This window comes from Microplitis mediator, chromosome 10 (assembly GCF_029852145.1).
Source record: "Microplitis mediator isolate UGA2020A chromosome 10, iyMicMedi2.1, whole genome shotgun sequence".
NCBI lineage: Eukaryota > Metazoa > Arthropoda > Insecta > Hymenoptera > Braconidae > Microplitis > Microplitis mediator.
In genome coordinates, this window is record NC_079978.1 from 323,009 (window position 1) to 342,175 (window position 19,167).

The window sequence follows — 19,167 nt, forward strand, 5'->3', positions numbered from 1 at the left end:
AATTTAAGGCATGAATTCAGTAATCAATTAACTTCATTTTTTATTAATAATAATTTAAATAATGAGGAAATCGTTTAATTACAAAGAGAGTTTCTTGCATGGAAAAGATTCACTGACAACTAAAAGTAGTACCGAATCGCAGACAATTCATTGGACGCCAGAACTTTTCGGTCCTGTTTTAAAAACTCAAAGGATATCTTTTTCGAAGGTTAATATTTTTTTATAAATAATCATCATAATTAATTTAATAAATAATTAAATATTCAATTAGTCTTATTACGCCTATAAGAAAGACCGCCGAGCTAAAATAATATCAACATTTGTTCCTGACGAATTAATTTACATTCGAGACTTGAGTAAAAAAAAATTACACGAATTTGTTGCCGTAATTTTGCTCATCGAAATATCTAGTAAGTATTTTTTTTTTATTATTGTAATTTTTAAATTTATTACTTCATGTAAATTTTACTAGACTTTCATGACATTTGGGACAAATTTACCCCCACGGAAAATGGCGCGAGTTATGGATTCAACTTTTTGTTGAACAAATATTTGGGACCGATTATTGAAAATATTTATATTTTTGACGGAGATGTTATCAAATTAGAAGCCGATGGAATTTTGGGGGTATGGAAGCTGCAGGCTTATCAATCAATGTCGGAAATCGTTGAAAAAGTTATCCAATGCGGATTGAAATCTCAGGAATGCAGGAAAAACATTTCAATTTCTATGAATTTTCAAGTCAAATGTAAATTTTTCTTTTTTTTTTTTTATACATTGAGCGAATTTAATTTTTTACTTGGCAGTAATTTGTTATTTCAATCAAAGTAAAGATGACTATTTCGACCGGAAATGTTGGATTTTCTGTAATTGGTAATGCGAAGTATAGAAAATGGGTTTTGATTGGCCAGCCGATAATTGAAGTTGAGTTGGCAGCAAAGATCTGCAATTCCGGAGAATTAATTCTAACAAAAAGTACTTGGCAATATGTACCCCCGACAAAATATGAACATGTTCTTGTGGACTCACATAATATAAAAGTAAATTTTTTATTTTTTCTAAATAATAATAATATATTTTATTGAATTTAATTTAATTTACGACCAATCTTTTTAATTCTTTTGTTTGAAAGGAATACGGCTTTACTGATCTGCTTAATTGACATATATTTATTTAGAACCTTATTTGCGTATGAGTAATTACATGTGGATTAATAATGCTTAATGCGCACTGTAATACCATACTTTAATTGTGAGGACTCTACACTGTAAAAAATCACCGGGGTGTCCAAGCGGTGTAGGTGTTAAAATTATCGGTGTTAAATTTACCCCCGAAAGCGGTGTGAAAATAACGCCGCCACCGGTGTAAATATTCTAGACCGGTGTTAAAATAACGCCACCGCCGGTGTAGATATTCTTTACCGGTGTAAAAATATTTTACTTTGTGAATATTTTTACTTACTCGGTCACTATACTTGTTAATAAATGATATTTTTTATTAATTTTCACCGGCATTACTCCGCTTTTACACCTGTTACCCCGCTTTAACCCCGGTATTTTTAACACCGGTGTATTACTCCTCCTACACCGGTGTCATTTCATTTTTACACCGGGCGGAGTTAAAATAAGTCCATTTTTAACACCGCTCTTTTTACAGTGTATTAATCAAAAATGTTAATATTATAAATACGGTTTCGCCGGAATTCTCTTAAAATATGACAACAAGCCATGAAACTTGTTGCACCACCATCATCATATTGAGGATTCACCGTCAATTTTTAAACATCTTTCCAACGGTCTAAAGTAAAATATACTTGCATCAACTTTACTGATGAGCCCAGCAAGTATATTCGGGGCGAAACCGTTTTAAAAATAATAAATTCAAGACTTATTTTATTCAATAAATGTATTTTATTACAGTGCGTACTGATATTATTAGTCCACGTGTATTTATTTATTAATACGATGAATCTAATCTGAAAAGTCAATAAACAAAACCAAAAAAGCCGTGATTCCTTTAACAAAAAATTTTAAAAAATGGTCGTTTCAGTAAATTCACACAGAAAAAAAAGTTATCTTGAGTCAAGAAAATATTTAGGAAAACAAACGTTTTCGGGAACCAAGTCAAGATTTTCTTGAGCCAAGAGAATTTATCTTGGTCGGAGAAAATTTCTGCTTTATCTGAGAAAATTTAGGTTTCCAAAAAAATTTTTTTGAATCAAGAATATTTGCATTCAGTTGAGAATTTTTTTTTTCTGTGCACCATCAGATAAATAATTTAATTTTCTATAGATCATAAAAGAAATCGTACAGCCGAAGATTGAAAAAATATCGAATGAATTAAATGAAAGTAAAGTAGAACAGATTCGAATTACACAGAACATATATGTGTTAGCAAAGATATAGAATAAAATATGGACATTCATGATTTTTTAATGCAGGCAGACCTTCTTTGATTGACGCCACGACACTGAAGTTAGGAGATAAATTGAACAAATTTTTAATCCCGTTAATTAGAGATGAAATATATAATAATCGTGCCCTAGAACTGCTCACTCACAAACGACGGGTCTCAATTTTATCAATAAATATAATTCCAATAAAAAGCTCAACTGAAACACTTGTAGATTTGTGCGATAAATATTTTCATTATCTCTACAAGTATTTATTTGAATTTGATTATCGTTGCTGTAAGTAATGAGAACAATAATGAAGTACTTTAATTATACAGACTGACGGTCAAATATTTGGGAATCATCAACACAGTGACGGTTTATCCGAAGAGAATATTTTTCTCTGTATATTTCGGTCTCCAGAGCGACTCGAGACTTTGCAATAAAAATGCTCTGATTTGTGGTGAAAAATTTCGTAGAATTTTGGACAATACTGAAGATATTATCAAATTGTCAATTGGAATTTCTACGGGGATGGTATTTTGTGGAGTAATTGGCCATGAAATAAGACAAACATTCGTTTGTTCGGGTTTGGCCTGTGAAAAGTCGGAAAAAATTGTTGCTGTGGCCAGTCAATACGTTTGTTACTTTTTTTTTTATATATTATTGTTATTATTAGTAATTGCATATTTAATTATAGGTAAATTGTGATTTTGACACTATATTATATAGCGATTTATCAAGAAACTGTTTTCGTTTACGAAGTGTTAAAGGAATAACTGGATTTGGAAAATTTCATGTTTATGAATTCCATCATGATTTGTTAGTTTTTTTTTTTATCAATAGGAAAAATCATTTGTATGAGCAAAAATTTTTCTATCACAGGGGGTTGTATTTGACGCTTTAGTGCAGTTGTCGCCCTGTAACTTCATATTTTCATATTTTTTTGGCCCGCATTTGGTGGATCCGCATTTTGGCCCGTTGTGGCCCATTTCATAGCAGGAAAGCTACTGGCCCCGAAAATGGGCCAAGGTGGGCTATGATACTGGTTCTGGACCCATAATCGTACTAAATAACATAGAAAATATAAAGTTATTCACCCCCTGCACACTTATTTAGACTTATGAGGGCTCACGTGCATGTTCGAAAAAAATAGACAAATCTAGCCCATTCTTAGTTACTTTCTAGCCAGATTTAGACCATTATTATGAGGGCTGACGTGTACCTATTCAAAAAAATAGACTAATAGCAGCTAGCGATTATTTTTTTCAGTGTAGATGGAAAAAATAATTATAACGTAAGTAATTAATAATTTTATAGCTAATAAGTCACTAAATCCTTAGAAACGATAAAGAAAACCGAATAGCCAGAAAAATTGAAAATATTTATCCAATTATCGGATGCTTGTATCAACTGGATAAATTTACTGATATCCTAGACGACATTTGTGTGCCCGATAGAACTTATTGCGGCGTCCTTATCGAAGTCAGTTAATTTTTTTTTCATATTTTACTGTCAGTGAATTAAAATTTTTTGAATCTCAAAGGGCTCTGATAGAGTTGGAAAATCTCGACTGCTCGACGAGTGTCTTCTGATAGCAAAGTCACGTCAGATATCAACTTGTACTGTCTCATTAAATTTTTTCGACACCGCCAGAGCTTACAAAACAATTCATCACATTTTACTGGAAGTAAGAACCCCCATTTTATTTTTCTTCAGTAAAATTTATCAAAAATTTTTCCAGATACTCCAAATACACGATTGTCATTCCGTCGAGCGGAGGAAAAAATCGATTATAAAAAAAATAGGAAACGTATTTTCATCTAAAAAATTTTGCTATATAAATGTTCTTCTAAACGTCAACTTTGAGCATTCCTCAGTTTATTTGTCTGAAAATGAAGAGCAGCGAATTTCAAAAAGTCTAATTCTTTTTGATAAATTATTAGAATCAGTTAATACTCGACAATATTTTATTACTTTTATTTTTCTTTTCCTAAATAATTATTTTCCAGGTTCGCAATCCAACGGGAATTTTTATCGACGACATTCATTTCATGGATTTGGAATCCTGGCCATTTGTATCCCGTATAATGAATTGTAAAAATTTTTTCTTAGCGATGACTGTCGATAATTCCAAGTACACATTATCAGCAAATCATTATAATGATTCAAGACTTTTCAAATGCGCACTCGACGGTTTGAATCCTCAGGAAATGTGTTCACTAGTTTGCCAACTTCTCAACGTTCATGGAATTTCAAAAAAAATTAACAAGTAATTGAGCCTCTGCATAATTTGAAAACAAATTATCAATAATTAAATAAATTTGTTCAAAATCCAGAATCCTGAACAATGCAAACTGGATAAACGCAGGCTGGTGTGAGGCTTTCATATCCCTAACACTCGAAAGAAAGTGGTTTAATTTTTATTATCGCGATGCAAAAGGAAATCTCCAAGACCTGATTTCACCTCCACTTGTTTCTGTCATCAAAGTACCATACGGTGTCTTCCCTGAAGAGATAAATCCTCATCTTCCACAAAATAAATTACACATACTGGATATCAAAGTAGCAAACGCCCGGTTTATGAACGACGACACTTATCTTGACATTGAAATTTTTAACAAAAAATTACTCCACGGACTCACAAGTTACGAGCAAAGTGTATTGAGATCAGCAGCAGTGCTCGGGGATATTTTTACGAGAGAAACACTCGAGAATGTTGTACCGAATTCAATTGACTTTCACACAGCACGAGGTAAGAATTTAATAACTTGTAATAAAGTCATATTTAAATGTTACTGCCGTAGTAACGGAATCTTATAACTTTTTTTTTACCAGCAATAACTCGATTAATGGAGCTCAGAGTACTAGAGTGCGCATCCATTCAGCGTTTTAACTACAATCTCTCGCCTTATGTGAAGCGAAATACTTTTTCTGATATGCATCATCTTCTTCATTGCTCATGTTATCGAACAAGTAATTTTTTGTTGTTACATTTTACTGTAATTTACTTTTCTAAAAAATGTATTTATTCAAATTTTGAGATAATGAATGAATACAGATGTAGCTGTCAGAGATGAACAGTTACCCAGTTATGCCGGTTGCAAATTACTCGAGTTCAAGGTAAAGGCCTTTCGTCGTTTTGTTTATGATCAAATATTGCCAAGTCAGAAGAGAGAATTACATTCGAGAGCTGCTGAGATTTATGAGCGTCAAGCTAAGACATGTATCTCATGTGGCGGTGGATCGTTTTTAAATATTTTGGGTGTTGTGCAAGGGGTTTGTTTATTTTTTTTTAATTAAACTATCAACCTGACCCAGCTTCGCACGAGTCTTTGCGGATTTTTTGATATTTTGTCTTGATACATTTTTTTCATAAAACTCTATTCGTTTACGCGGCGCACGCAAGCAAAGCTCTCAGTCGACATGATTTTTTCCGAGTTCTTCAACGATCATCGTGATATTTCGGCGAATTTACACAAAACTTCAATAAATTATAAACCTAAATCTTCCTCATTAATCAGTCCGTCTATTGGTGAAAATCGTATGAAAATCTGTTCAGTAGTTTTTGGGTTTATCGTGTACAGGCAGAGACAGGCGCGGCTGGGGGACTTTCTTTTATAATAGAATTTTTTGGCGCGAAAAAATTTAACTCGCCCCAGAAAATTTTTACTTGTCCCCTTCGGGCGATAAAAATTTTCTTGGGGCAGGAAAAAATTTTTTGAGGCGAAAAAAAAATTTATTGCATTGAGAAATCTAAGAAACCCTTTTTTCTGTATGATTAATTTAAATATTTGAAATTTAAAAGATTGGAGCTGATGCAAGAGCACTAAGACCATCTATTGTCAGAAGATCATTATCAAGAGACGGTATTTATTTCAGTAAATTTAAATTCCGAAAACGCAGTTCGTCAAATGAAAGTACAGAAAATCAGGAAGGGATTCACTATCAAAAAATTTCAATTTTGCCGCCTTATTTTGAAGCCGAAGGTAAATTTAAAAAACTATTTATTATTTAGATATCGAAAAATGTTAATTATTAATTAAAATTTTTTTTTTTAGAAGAGTCTCAATATTCTACAGACGACATGTCGACACCTTCAAACAAATTAAAAAAAAAATCAGACGTATTTTTATTTAATAAATGTGATCCTTCACGAAGATCGCAGTTGAAAAAATTTAATTTGATTGATTTTAGAAACTGCGAGTGTGAAAATGTATTGAATGGAATTTTTCAGGAATTGCTGTGGCATCTCCAGCAAACTGGTTAAATATATATGCATGTATTCATTTAAATTATAGTTATAAATTAAGGATGAAAAATATTTAATTACAGATTTATCAAGCAAACTCATTGAGTACATGATGGAGTACAGCGCGGGATTAATTTTAATCTGTAGATATTACGAAGCATCAAATATTTTAATTGTCGCCAAAGAAATAAATGATAAATTGCCTCTAGAAAAAAGATGGAAAAATAAATATATCATTTGGGGACTTATGGGTACGTTGTGTAATTATTTAATTGATTTTACATTAACTTCAATTATAATAATATTTTATTTAATAGGCGACGCTTCAGTGGCATTGGGAAATATTTCAAAAGCTAAAAAGTATTTCAAAGAAGCAATAAGACTTCAAACTAATGACAAACATTACGATATATTATGTGTCAGGCCCAAAGTTATTTGTCAGCTTTGGCATAAGAAAATAAATAGAAAATTTATAAACAGATTTTCTATTAACAGATTTACAGAAAATGAAATGTCAAGGCGTCTTGTTATCGCTTATCATCTTATGAAACTATCAAAAGTTCTTTCGGTAATATAACAACTAATTACATATTTTTTTTTTATTTCCAATAGTAAAGATGATAAATATTTTGAATAAAAGTTACAAGGGGACCATAATCGGGCAGAATTAATAACTTTAAATGCCTTGAGCATCGGGTTGTCGAGTTCAGAAGGTTTTACCCAAAAATGTGAGCTTTATGTCAAAGCTTGCGAAATTTTTCGAGCATGCAGTCAACTAGAAACTGCCCGAAAACTTGACAAGAAAATTTTGACAGTCATAACTAAGAAATATTGGTGGGCTTACATCGACGAAATAGTCAGTGTACTTCGTGTTTTTAAATCAATGTTCGAAATTAGGTCTCTACTATTTAATTTCATTAATTAATGGCATGTTCGGCTGCTCGGAGCGACCCCGAAAAATTTCGAAAATGATTTTTTGACTTTTTCTTGAATTCAAGTTACATGACAACAAATCGCTGCCTTCAATTTAACAAGAAGTCAACAATTTTTCTAATCGGCTCTACTCCAAGCAGCCGAATACGTCATAAAAAATAATAGTAATTAATAATATTTTGAACGAATAATTATTTAAATAGATTGCTGATGGGAGAATACAGAGACGCACTAGAAATTGGTGTTAAATTATTTAAAATATCAAAATCCTTGCAAGTGACTGCGGTACAACTCGAAATTTTGCCTTTACTAATAAATCTTACGGTAATTAATTTTTTTCTCGCCTCCGGGCGGAAAGCGTCAACTTTTGTCCCCCTGTGCAAAACGAAGTTGCTGCTTTCCGCCTCCGTCGAGGAGAAAAATGGGCACTAAATAAGAAAGCCTCAATCACATGTTTGTCATCGGCTTCGCCTCGGCCATCAATTACATGTGATCTGAGACATTTCTTACTTTATTGCCCTAGGTGTGTAATATACTATTTTATCAACAAAAAATTACTTGTATAATTTAATTATTTGAAATTAAATCGGGTGAAGATCCGCATGAAGCGAATTTATGAAACTGCAGATCTTATGAAAGAATTATTCTACTTATCAATCCAAGATATCGATGACTCGAGTATCACTTGGTACTACGCGCTGTCTCTAGATCTAGCTTTAGATGCCGGGATGGTTTTGGAGTCTTTTGAAAAATGTGCCGAGCATGCGAAAACAATTCTCGGTAAAATCAATTAAAATTAATAATTCAAATTATTTAATTTAATTTAAAAACAATTTGAATTTCCGCAGCCAATAAAAATAGATCGTGCGTTTTACGCGACCCGGAAAGTCTCAAAAGACTATTAAGTTGCCTGTGGATATGGCAGCTCCGATCGTAAGTAATTAAAATAATTGAATAAAAATAAATAAATAATTAAAAAATAATAATTGTCAGAGGTACCACAGTGACAGCGACATTTGCACAGCGATGTGCGTCATATGCAACGAATATTAAGCCAGACAATTATGCGCAGCTATTAAATCTTCTAAAGGTTCAATCCCATGCACAGATAATTACTCATTATATCACAAGTCTCATAATTACTTGATACTATTACCTTTTACTATCGTTGTTTTATAACTTTACAGACTCTCGAGGCCTACTTCCTGGTATTGAGACGGTGCATCAACATAAAGCGCGTCGACGAGCTTGCAGAGCTGCTCGAAAACACAAAGTTGATTTTAAAAACACTCGAGCGGCATTCAAACAACTCCAGGTTTATAAAACCCCGCTTCTACATGTTCAAGGCGTACTTAAAAATAGCACACGGAGACAAACATTCAGCAATGAGGCTGCTGAAAAAGGCGAGAAAGTATGCAAGTTTACAGAGCAATGAAATGTTGGCATCTTTGATCCTTCTTAATGAAAAGGTTCGTTAAATATATCAACATGTTTATTTTATATCCTCGCTGTAATTTAATACCGGTAATATATATTTGTATATTTGTGTGTATACCTTGATGAATGGCTCGTGATTGCTTGGGTAAAAGAGCAATAAATAAAAATTTAATCTGCAGATGTGGAAGAGACCGGAGTTTAATAACACGAACTTTTGGATGGAGAACGTGAGCTGCCTTGACAGTTTTAATTGGCGAGATATCCACGAGTTTGATGTGAAAGCATGGTCGTCTATTTTATTCTTCATACCGCCTCCAGATTCCTGTCTATGAATATTTAAACACCATTTTGTTATAATTTTTGGAGGCAAGAGTTGATTTCAGAAAAAGAAAATATAAATTTATAGACAAATTTATTAAAGACATGAACAAATTATAAGTACTTAACTTAATTATTGCAATAATGTCTTAACGAGACACATTAACTATTTCTACAGCGACCAGTGGTCACTGGAAAAATCCGCCCTCGTCTTATCTGCGTCTCACAACTCGTGAATTTAATTCCGAGCTATAAAGTATTTAAATCTCGTGTTACATCGGCACAAATAATTGACACTCAATCGGTGGTTGCTATCGAACGGTACATATTTATGTATAATAACTCAGCTACTCTCGATCATATTTATCTGCTAAAGTACAAACAAGAAGCATAAGTACTTTCATTTTATAACTTTCACGCTACGACACCCGATTATTTAAGTGTACATTCGTAATTTAATTGATTTTTTTTTATTTAGTAATTTACCTACTACTTAATTTGCCGAGTACGTCAAGAAGGCTTTGCTTTATCCAGCCGATACAGATCTTAAGCCAATATCTCTATATACAAATATATAAACACATGTGTTACTAAAACACTTTTGATTTAATCATCCCGATAAAATCGACGGATTAAACAAAGAAAAAATACTGGGATTTTTTGTAAATTTTTGCCGATGACTTGCATTAGTAAACTCTAATACCGGTCATAGATTAATAAATATATTAATAAGCGTCGGATTATATAGTTTCGAAAGTTCTTACTAATATATATATATATATATATATATTTTGTTGAGTATATTTATGGCAATTGTATAATATTATTTGTATTACTCTTTATTTATATTCATATATTCATTTCAAAGGCTCAGAATTAAATGGAGATTACGGATTTTAGACTCGATGGAGAAAATCATTACTATATTACAAAATATATATATATTTAAAAGCACATTGACGAACTCGGCTATTATTTGACACAGCGCCTTGATAAATTGTCCGCAGATGTCCGTAATACCGCGTGAATACACACGTGGACAAATTTATGGTGATAAGAATATTGTTGTGTATTCAAATCGGTGATAAACAATTTAAAAGTAATCGTTTGTTTGCTTGATATAAATTATATATAAAATTGCTGGTGGGTTTTATCTCAATACTTAAAACTTATAATGTCACGTGTGTATTTATACATTTTTTTTTGTTTTTTTTTGTTGTTTGTATATAAATAAAAATTTGTTTTTCTTTTTTTCATTAATTATTAATTATTATCTATTGGTTATTTCAATTTTCGATTTCGTTGTCAATGCGACTACTGCGGATCCCGGTCTTGCCCGTCCAGGGATAGATGTCCGGACAGGGTTGGCACGTTTTCATGTACCTCACGCCACTCTTGTGCCAGAGGTTACACACTTTTGGATTGTTACACTTCTTCGGGCGGCCCTGTTTTAAATTTTAAATTTATTATTTAAGACCAGAAATTTTTATTTTTTTTAACCCGTCAGCACTCCGTGGTTTTTAGTGTCTCGCTTGCGCGACAGCGACATCCTATAAGTTGAGTAGTGTACTGTGAGCAAAATGCTCATAACGGGAGTGCTGACGAGTTAGTAAGCAGATAATTAGAGTGGGAAATAAAATTAATTACCTGATAGTTGCATCCAAATGGCTCGAAAGTATCTAACAGAGCGAGAGGGGTTGGATTTCTGACCCATTCAATAGCTTGGGTGTTGGTTATTACCCAGACGTCATCCATGGCAACGATTGTGTCCAAGAAGGAAATGAATCCTTCTTTGTGATGCGGTTGCGTGAACCACGCGGCGTGATAAAATAGACCGAATGGCGCTCTGTAATATTTATAATTAATAATTACATAAGTATACAAGTGATTGTCATACACGGAAAGATTGGAACCCAACTGGTTACTGTTCTGCACCTGACTCAGGAAAAAATGTTTGATTGTGGTGCAGATTACTGTGCGGGACCTGACACAATCAAACATTTTTTCCAGCACCGTACTGAGTCGGGTGCAGAACTAACCAGTCGAGTTCCAATCTTTCCGTGTAAAAATAATTTTTAAAATCACAACCGACCTGTTGGTGGTGTAGTGGCGTTCAAAGTTCTTGATAAGCATTTTGTAAACACCGTCAGCAGTTGGAGGGTTGCTGCAGGCATCACCCATAGAGCATCGCCCGCCGTTGAGGTCTTGCCACATGACCATCGGGACTTCCCAAAGACCTGGGTAGGACCTTGTTGGGCAGGGGGGTATCATACAGTCGTGGAATAATTTATAGTCGAGAGTGTACGGCCAGCTGGGTGGTCTGTTTTCGTAAATCGGCATCGACGAGTCGTATGTAAAGTTCGTTTCCCAGAGCATTCTGAACATATTGTTGCCTCCGACCTACAAAAAATATGAATTTTATTAAGAATGCGGAGTAATAAAAAAAAGTCAAGTGTTACGTAAAAAAAAACCAACTTACCGAGAGGAACGGAGCACGCATTCCTTTGACATCTTCCAACTTGACTCCGCCATAAGCAGCGAGAATTTCTCGTTGGCCAGCAACTTCCCTGGCCCACTTCCTAGCCGAGAATTGCTCGCCGAAGCTGTGTCTGTTATTTTGTAATCGTATTATTACGTGTGTCTTATAATTTATTCATTAATTTAATAGTTTTGTTTACAGTATTACGAGCACGAGGCTGATCGATTCATCATTCGAAATTATTTATGATTATTATTAATGAAGAAAATAAAAAAGCATTATTAGAAACTGGTCTCATTATTATTCTCTCCTTAATTATTTTTATTATTAACCGATAAAATGTTGCAATGTGTAATTAGTGTTTGTTTAAAACTTAAACCATTAGCGTTAAAGACCAAGGTAAAATAATAACGAGACGATTGTAAGGCTCGTTTGCGTGAATAAATTAAATGTGTAAGGTATATGTGTAATGGTTGATTCGAAATGATGATTATGATAATGATGATGATGATGATGATGATGATGAGTATTATTACGCGATACTTACGACACCGTGTGAGAAGCAATCTCATGACCAGCAGCGTAAAGATTCTGTACTTGGCTGTAGTCAGTCCACTCGTGCGAAACGTAGAATGTCGCGGAGATGGGACAGCCGTTTGGGTTTTTACGTCCCTTCTCAAATAGATCCGCATAGAGTCCCTTGTTCAGATCATTAACCGAGTCGTCAAATGTCAGCAAGACTATTTGCGGTATTTCCTCAGGTAAATAGTCTCCTGTATTGTATGGAGTTTCGGGATCACGGGGAATCAGAATCACCAGGACGTGCAATGATATTTTTTTTATGGATTGTTAGTTGGTTGGGAGCGAGATCCAGAGAAAACAGAAAAAAAAGTAATTTTTTAGTTAGCACCAGTATTAGTTATAAAGATTTGATAGAATTAAAATAATGAATTAAAATCCCAGGAAATGGTGAAAATTTTCCCTGGGATTTTTTGGTTCCTATGAGTCTGTTTTGTTCCAAAGCGATAAGTAAAAAAATTAGTGACAGAAGACCAAGAATCTCAGAGCCTCGAGCCTCGGAGTGTACCGGGACTTACGAGACTGTGTGAGAAGCGAGCTCGTGTCCATCAGCATAGAGGTTTTGGACTTGGCTATAATCCGTCCACTCATGGGACACATAGAAAGTCGCTGATATCGGACATCCGTTTGGATTTTTACGCCCTCGTTCGAACAAGTCCTCGTACAGCTTTTTGTTAAGATCGTTCACTGCGTCGTCGAAAGTAACGAGAACTATTTGGGGCGTCTGTTCTACAGCAAGTCCACCTGAATTTAAATCATGTATTTTTTCTTTCGTCACCCTCGAAATTTTTAAATAAAAACTCAAACCTATAACTTCATTCAATCAATCGAAAGTATAAATTTTTGAATTTAAATCCGTCTGCCTCCTTCCCAGTTGTTTATTTATTTATTTATATAGATATATATTTTTATATAAACCGCGCGATAAGTATACTTATTTATTACCCTCTATATACTTTCCAGAGTACTATATATTCTATACTTAGTATATATATTATATATAACTAGACATTTCGCGGTACAATAATAAAAACGTCTCAATAGATCTTATTGTTGATTAGACGTTTTGAAACCGCGGGCACGGTGTTTTCATGGTCGATAAATATTATACATTAATCTCATGACGAATTGCACAACCGAGACAACGCGGAAAAGCATTCAGGACATAATGCAGCAACAATAATCCATCAGATAAATTTATTCATAAATAAACATAATCCATAAAAAATCATTTTTAATAAAACCTCAATGACAAATAAATAAAAGTTCAATCCATCGAAAGTCCGCGCTCTTTTTTCATCGATCTCAATTTTTCCCGCGGTTTTATTCAAACGCCCGCGAACCGTGACTGTCTCCAGCTCTAAGAGAAATTTGTTAAAATTACAAGAGATGAAGAAATTTAAATAATTTGAAATTTAAAAATATATATCAGCTTTTGACTTTCAGCTGAACTGACACCAGTAGCACATATCTGAGTCTACGAGACATAATGTCTGAGTTTGTACGCATGAGAACGTTCACAGAGCCGTGCGACGAATAAAACGTTAATTGGGCTCTACACCAGTACATATTTGTATATATGTATATATAAATAATGTACGTACACAGCAGACAGCACGTATTATGTATATATGTAGCACATACACAGGGATTTGTTTCACTTTCGAATGTCCCGCGCAATGCGTAGCATATGTAACATTAGAATCGGTGAAAGTAACTCGGCATGAGCATTGCAATATAATAACATTGATGTAGACAATTGACATGCCTGTTCTTCATTGACGTTCTTAATGTTTTTTGGACATACCATATTTTATTTTGCGTTGGCTAACGACGATGAAAGTCTTTGTTATTCATCATCATCGCGCATTGTGTTAAATATGTTAGCAAAACATATATATATACATATATATTTTTTTTAGATAATAATGAACGTGGATGGATGAATACAATTATTGTAAACTGTAACCGAAGTAAATCGGTAAATGTATGAAATAATTGTATGATAATTATTTTAAAAATCTTCCGTTATATCAAGTCTTAAAAAATAAAAAAAGTTGTATGAATAAGACACCAACTCATCTCATCCCGCTAAATAACCGACTACATTTAAAATTTATAAATTGTCATGTCCATTATGACGTACGATTTCGCAATCCGCTTGTTATTACGACAGTCCTATGAATAGCCAACGTCGAATCGATAAAAATATATTTTGTAATCCTAAATAAATTAAAATATGTTTTTTTGTTTGGTAATTATTTTTTGGTTGTATTGTGGCAGAGAAAAATAATATATGGGTTACCTGGAATGTCGGGTCCGCCGCAGTTACAATCCGGAAGCAAGCAAACATCTTTGCGGCATTTGGCTGCTGGTTTGTCCACCTGAGGCGTTGGATAAATAGGTGCCGGTCTCTGTGCGGGATACCTGTAGATGTCAACAAACTCCTGGGCCTTTGAGACTATCTCCGTAGATGGTTTAAGAGTTGGGCGTAGTCGTCTGAGCGTAGGAAAAAATACATAATAAATTTAAGCTTGTCAACATAAACTTTATTTATTTACCGTAAGTAATTAACTCGGTCTTACAGATCGCCGGTTAGTTTTTTTTAATCAAAATTTAACTGGCGAAATCCTTTGGGTAATAATCGAAAATAATTGTGAGTACTGGTGTAAATAAAATGCTAACGAGTTTAAAATAATTGCAGTGTTGTTATTATTGTAAACATTTAGAGGATAATAAATAGTTGTAATTATATAATTAGTGTGTCAAACATGCTGAGGACCAATTAACTTAAGATAATTAATGAGATAAACAGGCGATTTAATGTCGTCGAGTGATGCGCATATATTTATTGCTCAATAGGTCACTCGATGATGCGCAAAAAAATAATTGCTATTGTTATTGTGTGAGTTAAGCGCACGTTGAAAAAATTAATTCTTGACATGAAAAATTTTTACTTGAACTAAGAAATTTTTTTCATTATGACTTGAGAAAAAAAAAAATTGGGGGTAAGAAAAAATTTATTGCGCCACGAAATAATTTCTAGTCTTCAGGGGTAACGGTAACCGATTTTCAATTCAATTTAATTTACGGACAAACACTAGAAGCGTAAAATAGAGTCTTTGGCGTTTTTTAAAACCTTAACTGAGGGCTGGAAATTTCGTATTTTCAAAAATTCTAATTCGTCTGAGAAAAATTGTTTTAAAATTCTCATTTACTCAACGAGTGCAACAAAGATAGTCCCGTTTATTTTTCTGAGTGTGAGAAAGAGGTCCGGTAGCGTATCCCTTGAGAAAATTTTTATCTTCATGTCTTGCAGTAAAAAATCCTTATTTCTCTTTGCAAATATAAAATAATAATTATTTAAACTTACGGTGGTGCAGTTCCTCGGTTGACGTGTGGTCTGCTTCGGCTGCAAAATAAAGTGAATTTATTTTAATACAACTTCCGGATGGAAAACGAAAGTGAATAATACAACTTATATATAGTTATAAATATACACATGTGCAAGTACATATTTTATATCATTGAGTACAAATATATATATGTATATGAATTTGTGTTTCAGTATGAGGGTGAAAGTGGATAAAAGAGAACGATTAGTGTTCGTTCGATTTCGTTAGTGAATCACAATTAAATAACGTTGTTTAAATGTGGGATTGCATGATGTGCGTTTTGTGAAATTAGGTCTCGGTCGATGTTAAACACGAGTCATTATATTTACGCATTGGTAATGATATCATCATTAATATTGACGCGCATTGGATGCTATCTGTACACTGTAAAAAGAGCGGTGTTAAAAATGGACTCGTTTTAACTCCGCCCGGTGTAAAAATGAAATTACACCGGTGTAGGAGGAGTAATACACCGGTGTTAAAAATTCCGGTGTTAAATCGGGGTAACCGATGTAAAAGCGGAGTAAAATCGGTGTAAAAGCGGGGTAACCGGTGTAAAAACGGAGTAATATCGGTGTAAAAGCAGGGTAACCGGTGTAAAAACGGAGTAATATCGGTGTAAAAGCGGAGTAAAACCGGTGTAAAAGCGGAGTAACCGGTGTAAAAACGGAGTAATATCGGTGTAAAAGCGGGGTAACAGGTGTAAAAGCGGAGTAATGCCGGTGTAAAAGCGGTGTAAATTGCGACCGCTTGGAGTATTAATTTTAAAGATTGTAAAACACAAAAAATGTCAGTTCTTTATGAAAATTTATAAAAAATATCATTTATTAAAAAGTATAGTGATCGAGTAAGTAAAAATATTCACAAAGTTAAATATTTTAACACCGGTAAAGAATATCTACACCGGCGGCCGCGTTATTTTAACACCGGTCTAAAATATTTACACCGGTGGCGGTGTTATTTTCACACCGCTTCCGGGGGTAAATTTAACACCGATAATTTTAACACCTACACCGCTTGGACTTACCCCGGTGATTTTTTACAGTGTATAAATGGATGAGATATGAATTTTTAATGGCAGTTTATTTAAAAGAAAATAAACAGCACACACCTTGGTACTGTTACTGGAGTGTAAGGACGGGCTGTTGTTGTCGGCGGCGCCTTGGTTGTTGTCGTTAATGGTACATAGGCATCGACGATGGCATTTGGTGTTGTCACGTGAACCAATTGAGGACTGATGCTGTTTGGCCTGCAGGTAAATTGCAAATAGAAAATTATAATTTTTATATTTTTTATGTACAGGCTTAGTATGAACGAGTTCAACGACACGACATTATTTTAAGCGTGGGTAGAATTTACAGTATGATGAAAGTTTATATAAATAATTGGCTGAATTATTTACAGAGACATTGTTGTCGATAATGTATAGTTATATTATCACCTGTAAGACTGCTGGCCGTCGTTTAAGTGGAACTTGTTCTTGTGACCCTGAAAAAAAAATATTTTTGTTTAGAATAAATTTGAATAAAATAACAACCGCTCTGATATTAGATTACGAGAGTGAGATTAAGATTTAATTGGTGCTTAATAATGAGAAAACAAAAATCGATTTGTGGTAGACGGATATAATTACCTGGTTGTCATAGATGTCGTAATCCGCGGCGGTGACTTCGGAATTAAAGTTGTATTTATTAACATCATTGGCGGGAACTTTCTTCGACTTTTGCGTGTATGTTTTTGAGTTCGGCGTGACCTCGGCGATGCGGACGGTCTGCTGCTGAGGAGGATGAGACTGAATAGCCACCGACTGGTTAATCGTGTACTGGGGATAATCTTTGGATAAAGAAGCACAAGTTATTGTGAGAGTGTAAAATAGCTGAGCTAAATTTAGGTGTTGTCACAGCATAAATAAATATAATTAATACTATTTCGTCATATTACCGTCGTCTTTATAAATAGATACGTCATCGTCGTAGAGATAGTAAGGATAACTATCGTGATCGTAGTAGGCTTTTGAAATAGTAGGGGCTGGTACGGCAGGTGTTGATGCTGTGGTTTTTACAACACGTGGATTCTCCGAAGGAATGGTTCTGTGGTAATTTTTAATTATACAAAAATTTAAATTATCTTCAGCATTTAATAATTACTAATGAGCATAAGATGTCATTAAATATATAAATATATAGATATATTGCGAAAAATCCGGAGTTAATCCGAATTAAATCCGTCGCTTGAAGTTTTGGAATTTTTAAAATTTTTTTATGCAAAATTACAAATAAATTAGTTTTTTAATTATCGATCATCGAACGTGATAATTTTTTTTTTTCAATTTATAAAATTTTAATGCTTCGGAAATTTTTTAATCCACGGATTTTTTTTCCTAAATAAATCTCTCCCTCGGAGTAAAATGAACTCTGAGGAAATTAAATGAATAAAAATGCGGATAATTTTATTTTTAATTTTCAAAATTTCAATGCTTCGGAAATTTTTAATTCGCGGAATTTTTTTTCTAAATAAATTTCTCCCTCGGAGTAAAATGAACTCTGAGGAAATTAAATTAATAAAAATGCGGATAATTTTTTTTTTAATTTTCAAAATTTTAATGCTTCGGAAATTTTTAATGCGTGGATTTTTTTTTTTAAATAAATCTCTCCCTCGGAGTAAAATGAACTCCGAGTAAATTAAATGAATAAAATCACGGATTTAATTTGCATTTACTCCAAAAAATTTTTTTTGTTTCTGTTTATAATTAAAATTACCTGTAAGGACTGTCAGTTTGTGAGCGCGCGGTATTAAAACTCTCCTTCTCCCGTTCCTGAAAAAAAAAACAAGACAGGTTCAATTATAGAATTTAATTGACTATCACACAGTGGCCATAAAGGAAGTCCTTCATGGTTGGTATAGAGAAAAAGAGTATAGGTATTAGCTTGTATGGAAAGAATGAAAGATAATGGTTGAGTAAAGTAACGCGTCAAGTTACATATACATAAAATAGAGTGAAAAATTTTAATGGAGATAATTTATTTACTCAGTACTTAATATTTTTAAATTTCTAGTATAGTCTAAGTCTCTTTCTCAAAGTTGGTAAATGGATTAAACCGTCACGCACGTGCCCACGCGATTTCACGGGTCGTCTCGACAAAGACGACGAGCACTCGCTGACTTTTTCATAATTAATCCTACAGCGTCTCCACTCTTTAGGTTTTTTTTTTTTCTTTTCTTTAGTTTATTTCAATTTTTTTTTTATTATTTTGCATAATTATTTCACAAGTTACTGTAGAAAATTTCAGAGAGGCATTTATATGTTAAGTATCCGTTGCCGTAAGGAAACACGAGACATCTGCCAGACAAGTTAATTATTGGTGTATCGGTGACACAATCG

The 19,167-nt window shown here is 33.6% G+C and overlaps 3 protein-coding genes across 6 annotated transcripts in view; 2 read left to right on the forward strand and 1 right to left on the reverse strand.

Annotated features, from left to right (window-relative positions):
* The first annotated feature begins 61 nt into the window (after positions 1-61).
* On the forward strand, positions 62-3,103 carry LOC130675705 (adenylate cyclase type 10-like). Its single transcript, XM_057481539.1, has 8 exons — positions 62-208; positions 272-410; positions 473-777; positions 885-1,040; positions 2,292-2,349; positions 2,441-2,660; positions 2,731-3,023; positions 3,093-3,103. Exons 1-8 carry the CDS (start codon positions 62-64, stop codon positions 3,101-3,103), a joined length of 1,329 nt encoding a protein of 442 aa, XP_057337522.1.
* Positions 3,104-4,148: 1,045 nt separating this feature from the next.
* On the forward strand, positions 4,149-9,396 carry LOC130676532 (adenylate cyclase type 10-like). Its single transcript, XM_057482832.1, has 15 exons — positions 4,149-4,664; positions 4,732-5,147; positions 5,231-5,368; positions 5,454-5,671; positions 6,201-6,381; positions 6,454-6,657; positions 6,728-6,895; positions 6,962-7,212; positions 7,285-7,541; positions 7,781-7,901; positions 8,174-8,357; positions 8,426-8,510; positions 8,571-8,667; positions 8,765-9,046; positions 9,194-9,396. Exons 1-15 carry the CDS (start codon positions 4,447-4,449, stop codon positions 9,344-9,346), a joined length of 2,973 nt encoding a protein of 990 aa, XP_057338815.1. The 5' UTR covers positions 4,149-4,446; the 3' UTR covers positions 9,347-9,396.
* Positions 9,397-9,409: 13 nt separating this feature from the next.
* The window catches only part of LOC130676530 (mucin-2), a 42,076-nt gene continuing 32,318 nt past the window's right edge, over positions 9,410-19,167 (reverse strand). For 2 of the 4 annotated variants that reach the window (XM_057482830.1, XM_057482828.1), the window contains exons 5-16: positions 18,545-18,600; positions 17,727-17,875; positions 17,419-17,618; positions 17,227-17,273; positions 16,897-17,034; positions 15,764-15,802; positions 14,696-14,889; positions 12,359-12,584; positions 11,812-11,941; positions 11,425-11,732; positions 10,980-11,178; positions 9,410-10,777 (exon numbers count right to left, since the gene is read on the reverse strand). In XM_057482830.1, coding sequence (XP_057338813.1) covers positions 10,619-10,777; positions 10,980-11,178; positions 11,425-11,732; positions 11,812-11,941; positions 12,359-12,584; positions 14,696-14,889; positions 15,764-15,802; positions 16,897-17,034; positions 17,227-17,273; positions 17,419-17,618; positions 17,727-17,875; positions 18,545-18,600 — 1,845 coding nt within the window. In that variant the 3' untranslated portion in view covers positions 9,410-10,618. Of the gene's footprint in view, positions 10,778-10,979; positions 11,179-11,424; positions 11,733-11,811; positions 11,942-12,358; positions 12,585-12,908; positions 13,135-14,695; positions 14,890-15,763; positions 15,803-16,896; positions 17,035-17,226; positions 17,274-17,418; positions 17,619-17,726; positions 17,876-18,544; positions 18,601-19,167 lie in introns of those variants that run through there. The other 2 variants (XM_057482829.1, XM_057482831.1) reach the window with 2 other exon arrangements.

What these genes read in the sequence shown, in the direction of transcription:
- LOC130676532 (XM_057482832.1), top strand. Translation starts at nt 4,447, where the DNA reads ATGGATTTGGAATCCTGGCCATTTGTATCCCGTATAATGAATTGTAAA. An exon ending in CTTTACTAATAAATCTTACG is followed by an intron (nt 7,902 to 8,173) that starts GTAATTAATTTT and finishes AATCGGGTGAAG; the next exon opens with ATCCGCATGAAGCGAATTTA. An exon ending in TGGATATGGCAGCTCCGATC is followed by an intron (nt 8,511 to 8,570) that starts GTAAGTAATTAA and finishes AATAATTGTCAG; the next exon opens with AGGTACCACAGTGACAGCGA.
- LOC130675705 (XM_057481539.1), top strand. Translation starts at nt 62, where the DNA reads ATGAGGAAATCGTTTAATTACAAAGAGAGTTTCTTGCATGGAAAAGAT. An exon ending in TTTGCTCATCGAAATATCTA is followed by an intron (nt 411 to 472) that starts GTAAGTATTTTT and finishes AAATTTTACTAG; the next exon opens with ACTTTCATGACATTTGGGAC. An exon ending in ATCGAATGAATTAAATGAAA is followed by an intron (nt 2,350 to 2,440) that starts GTAAAGTAGAAC and finishes TTTTTAATGCAG; the next exon opens with GCAGACCTTCTTTGATTGAC.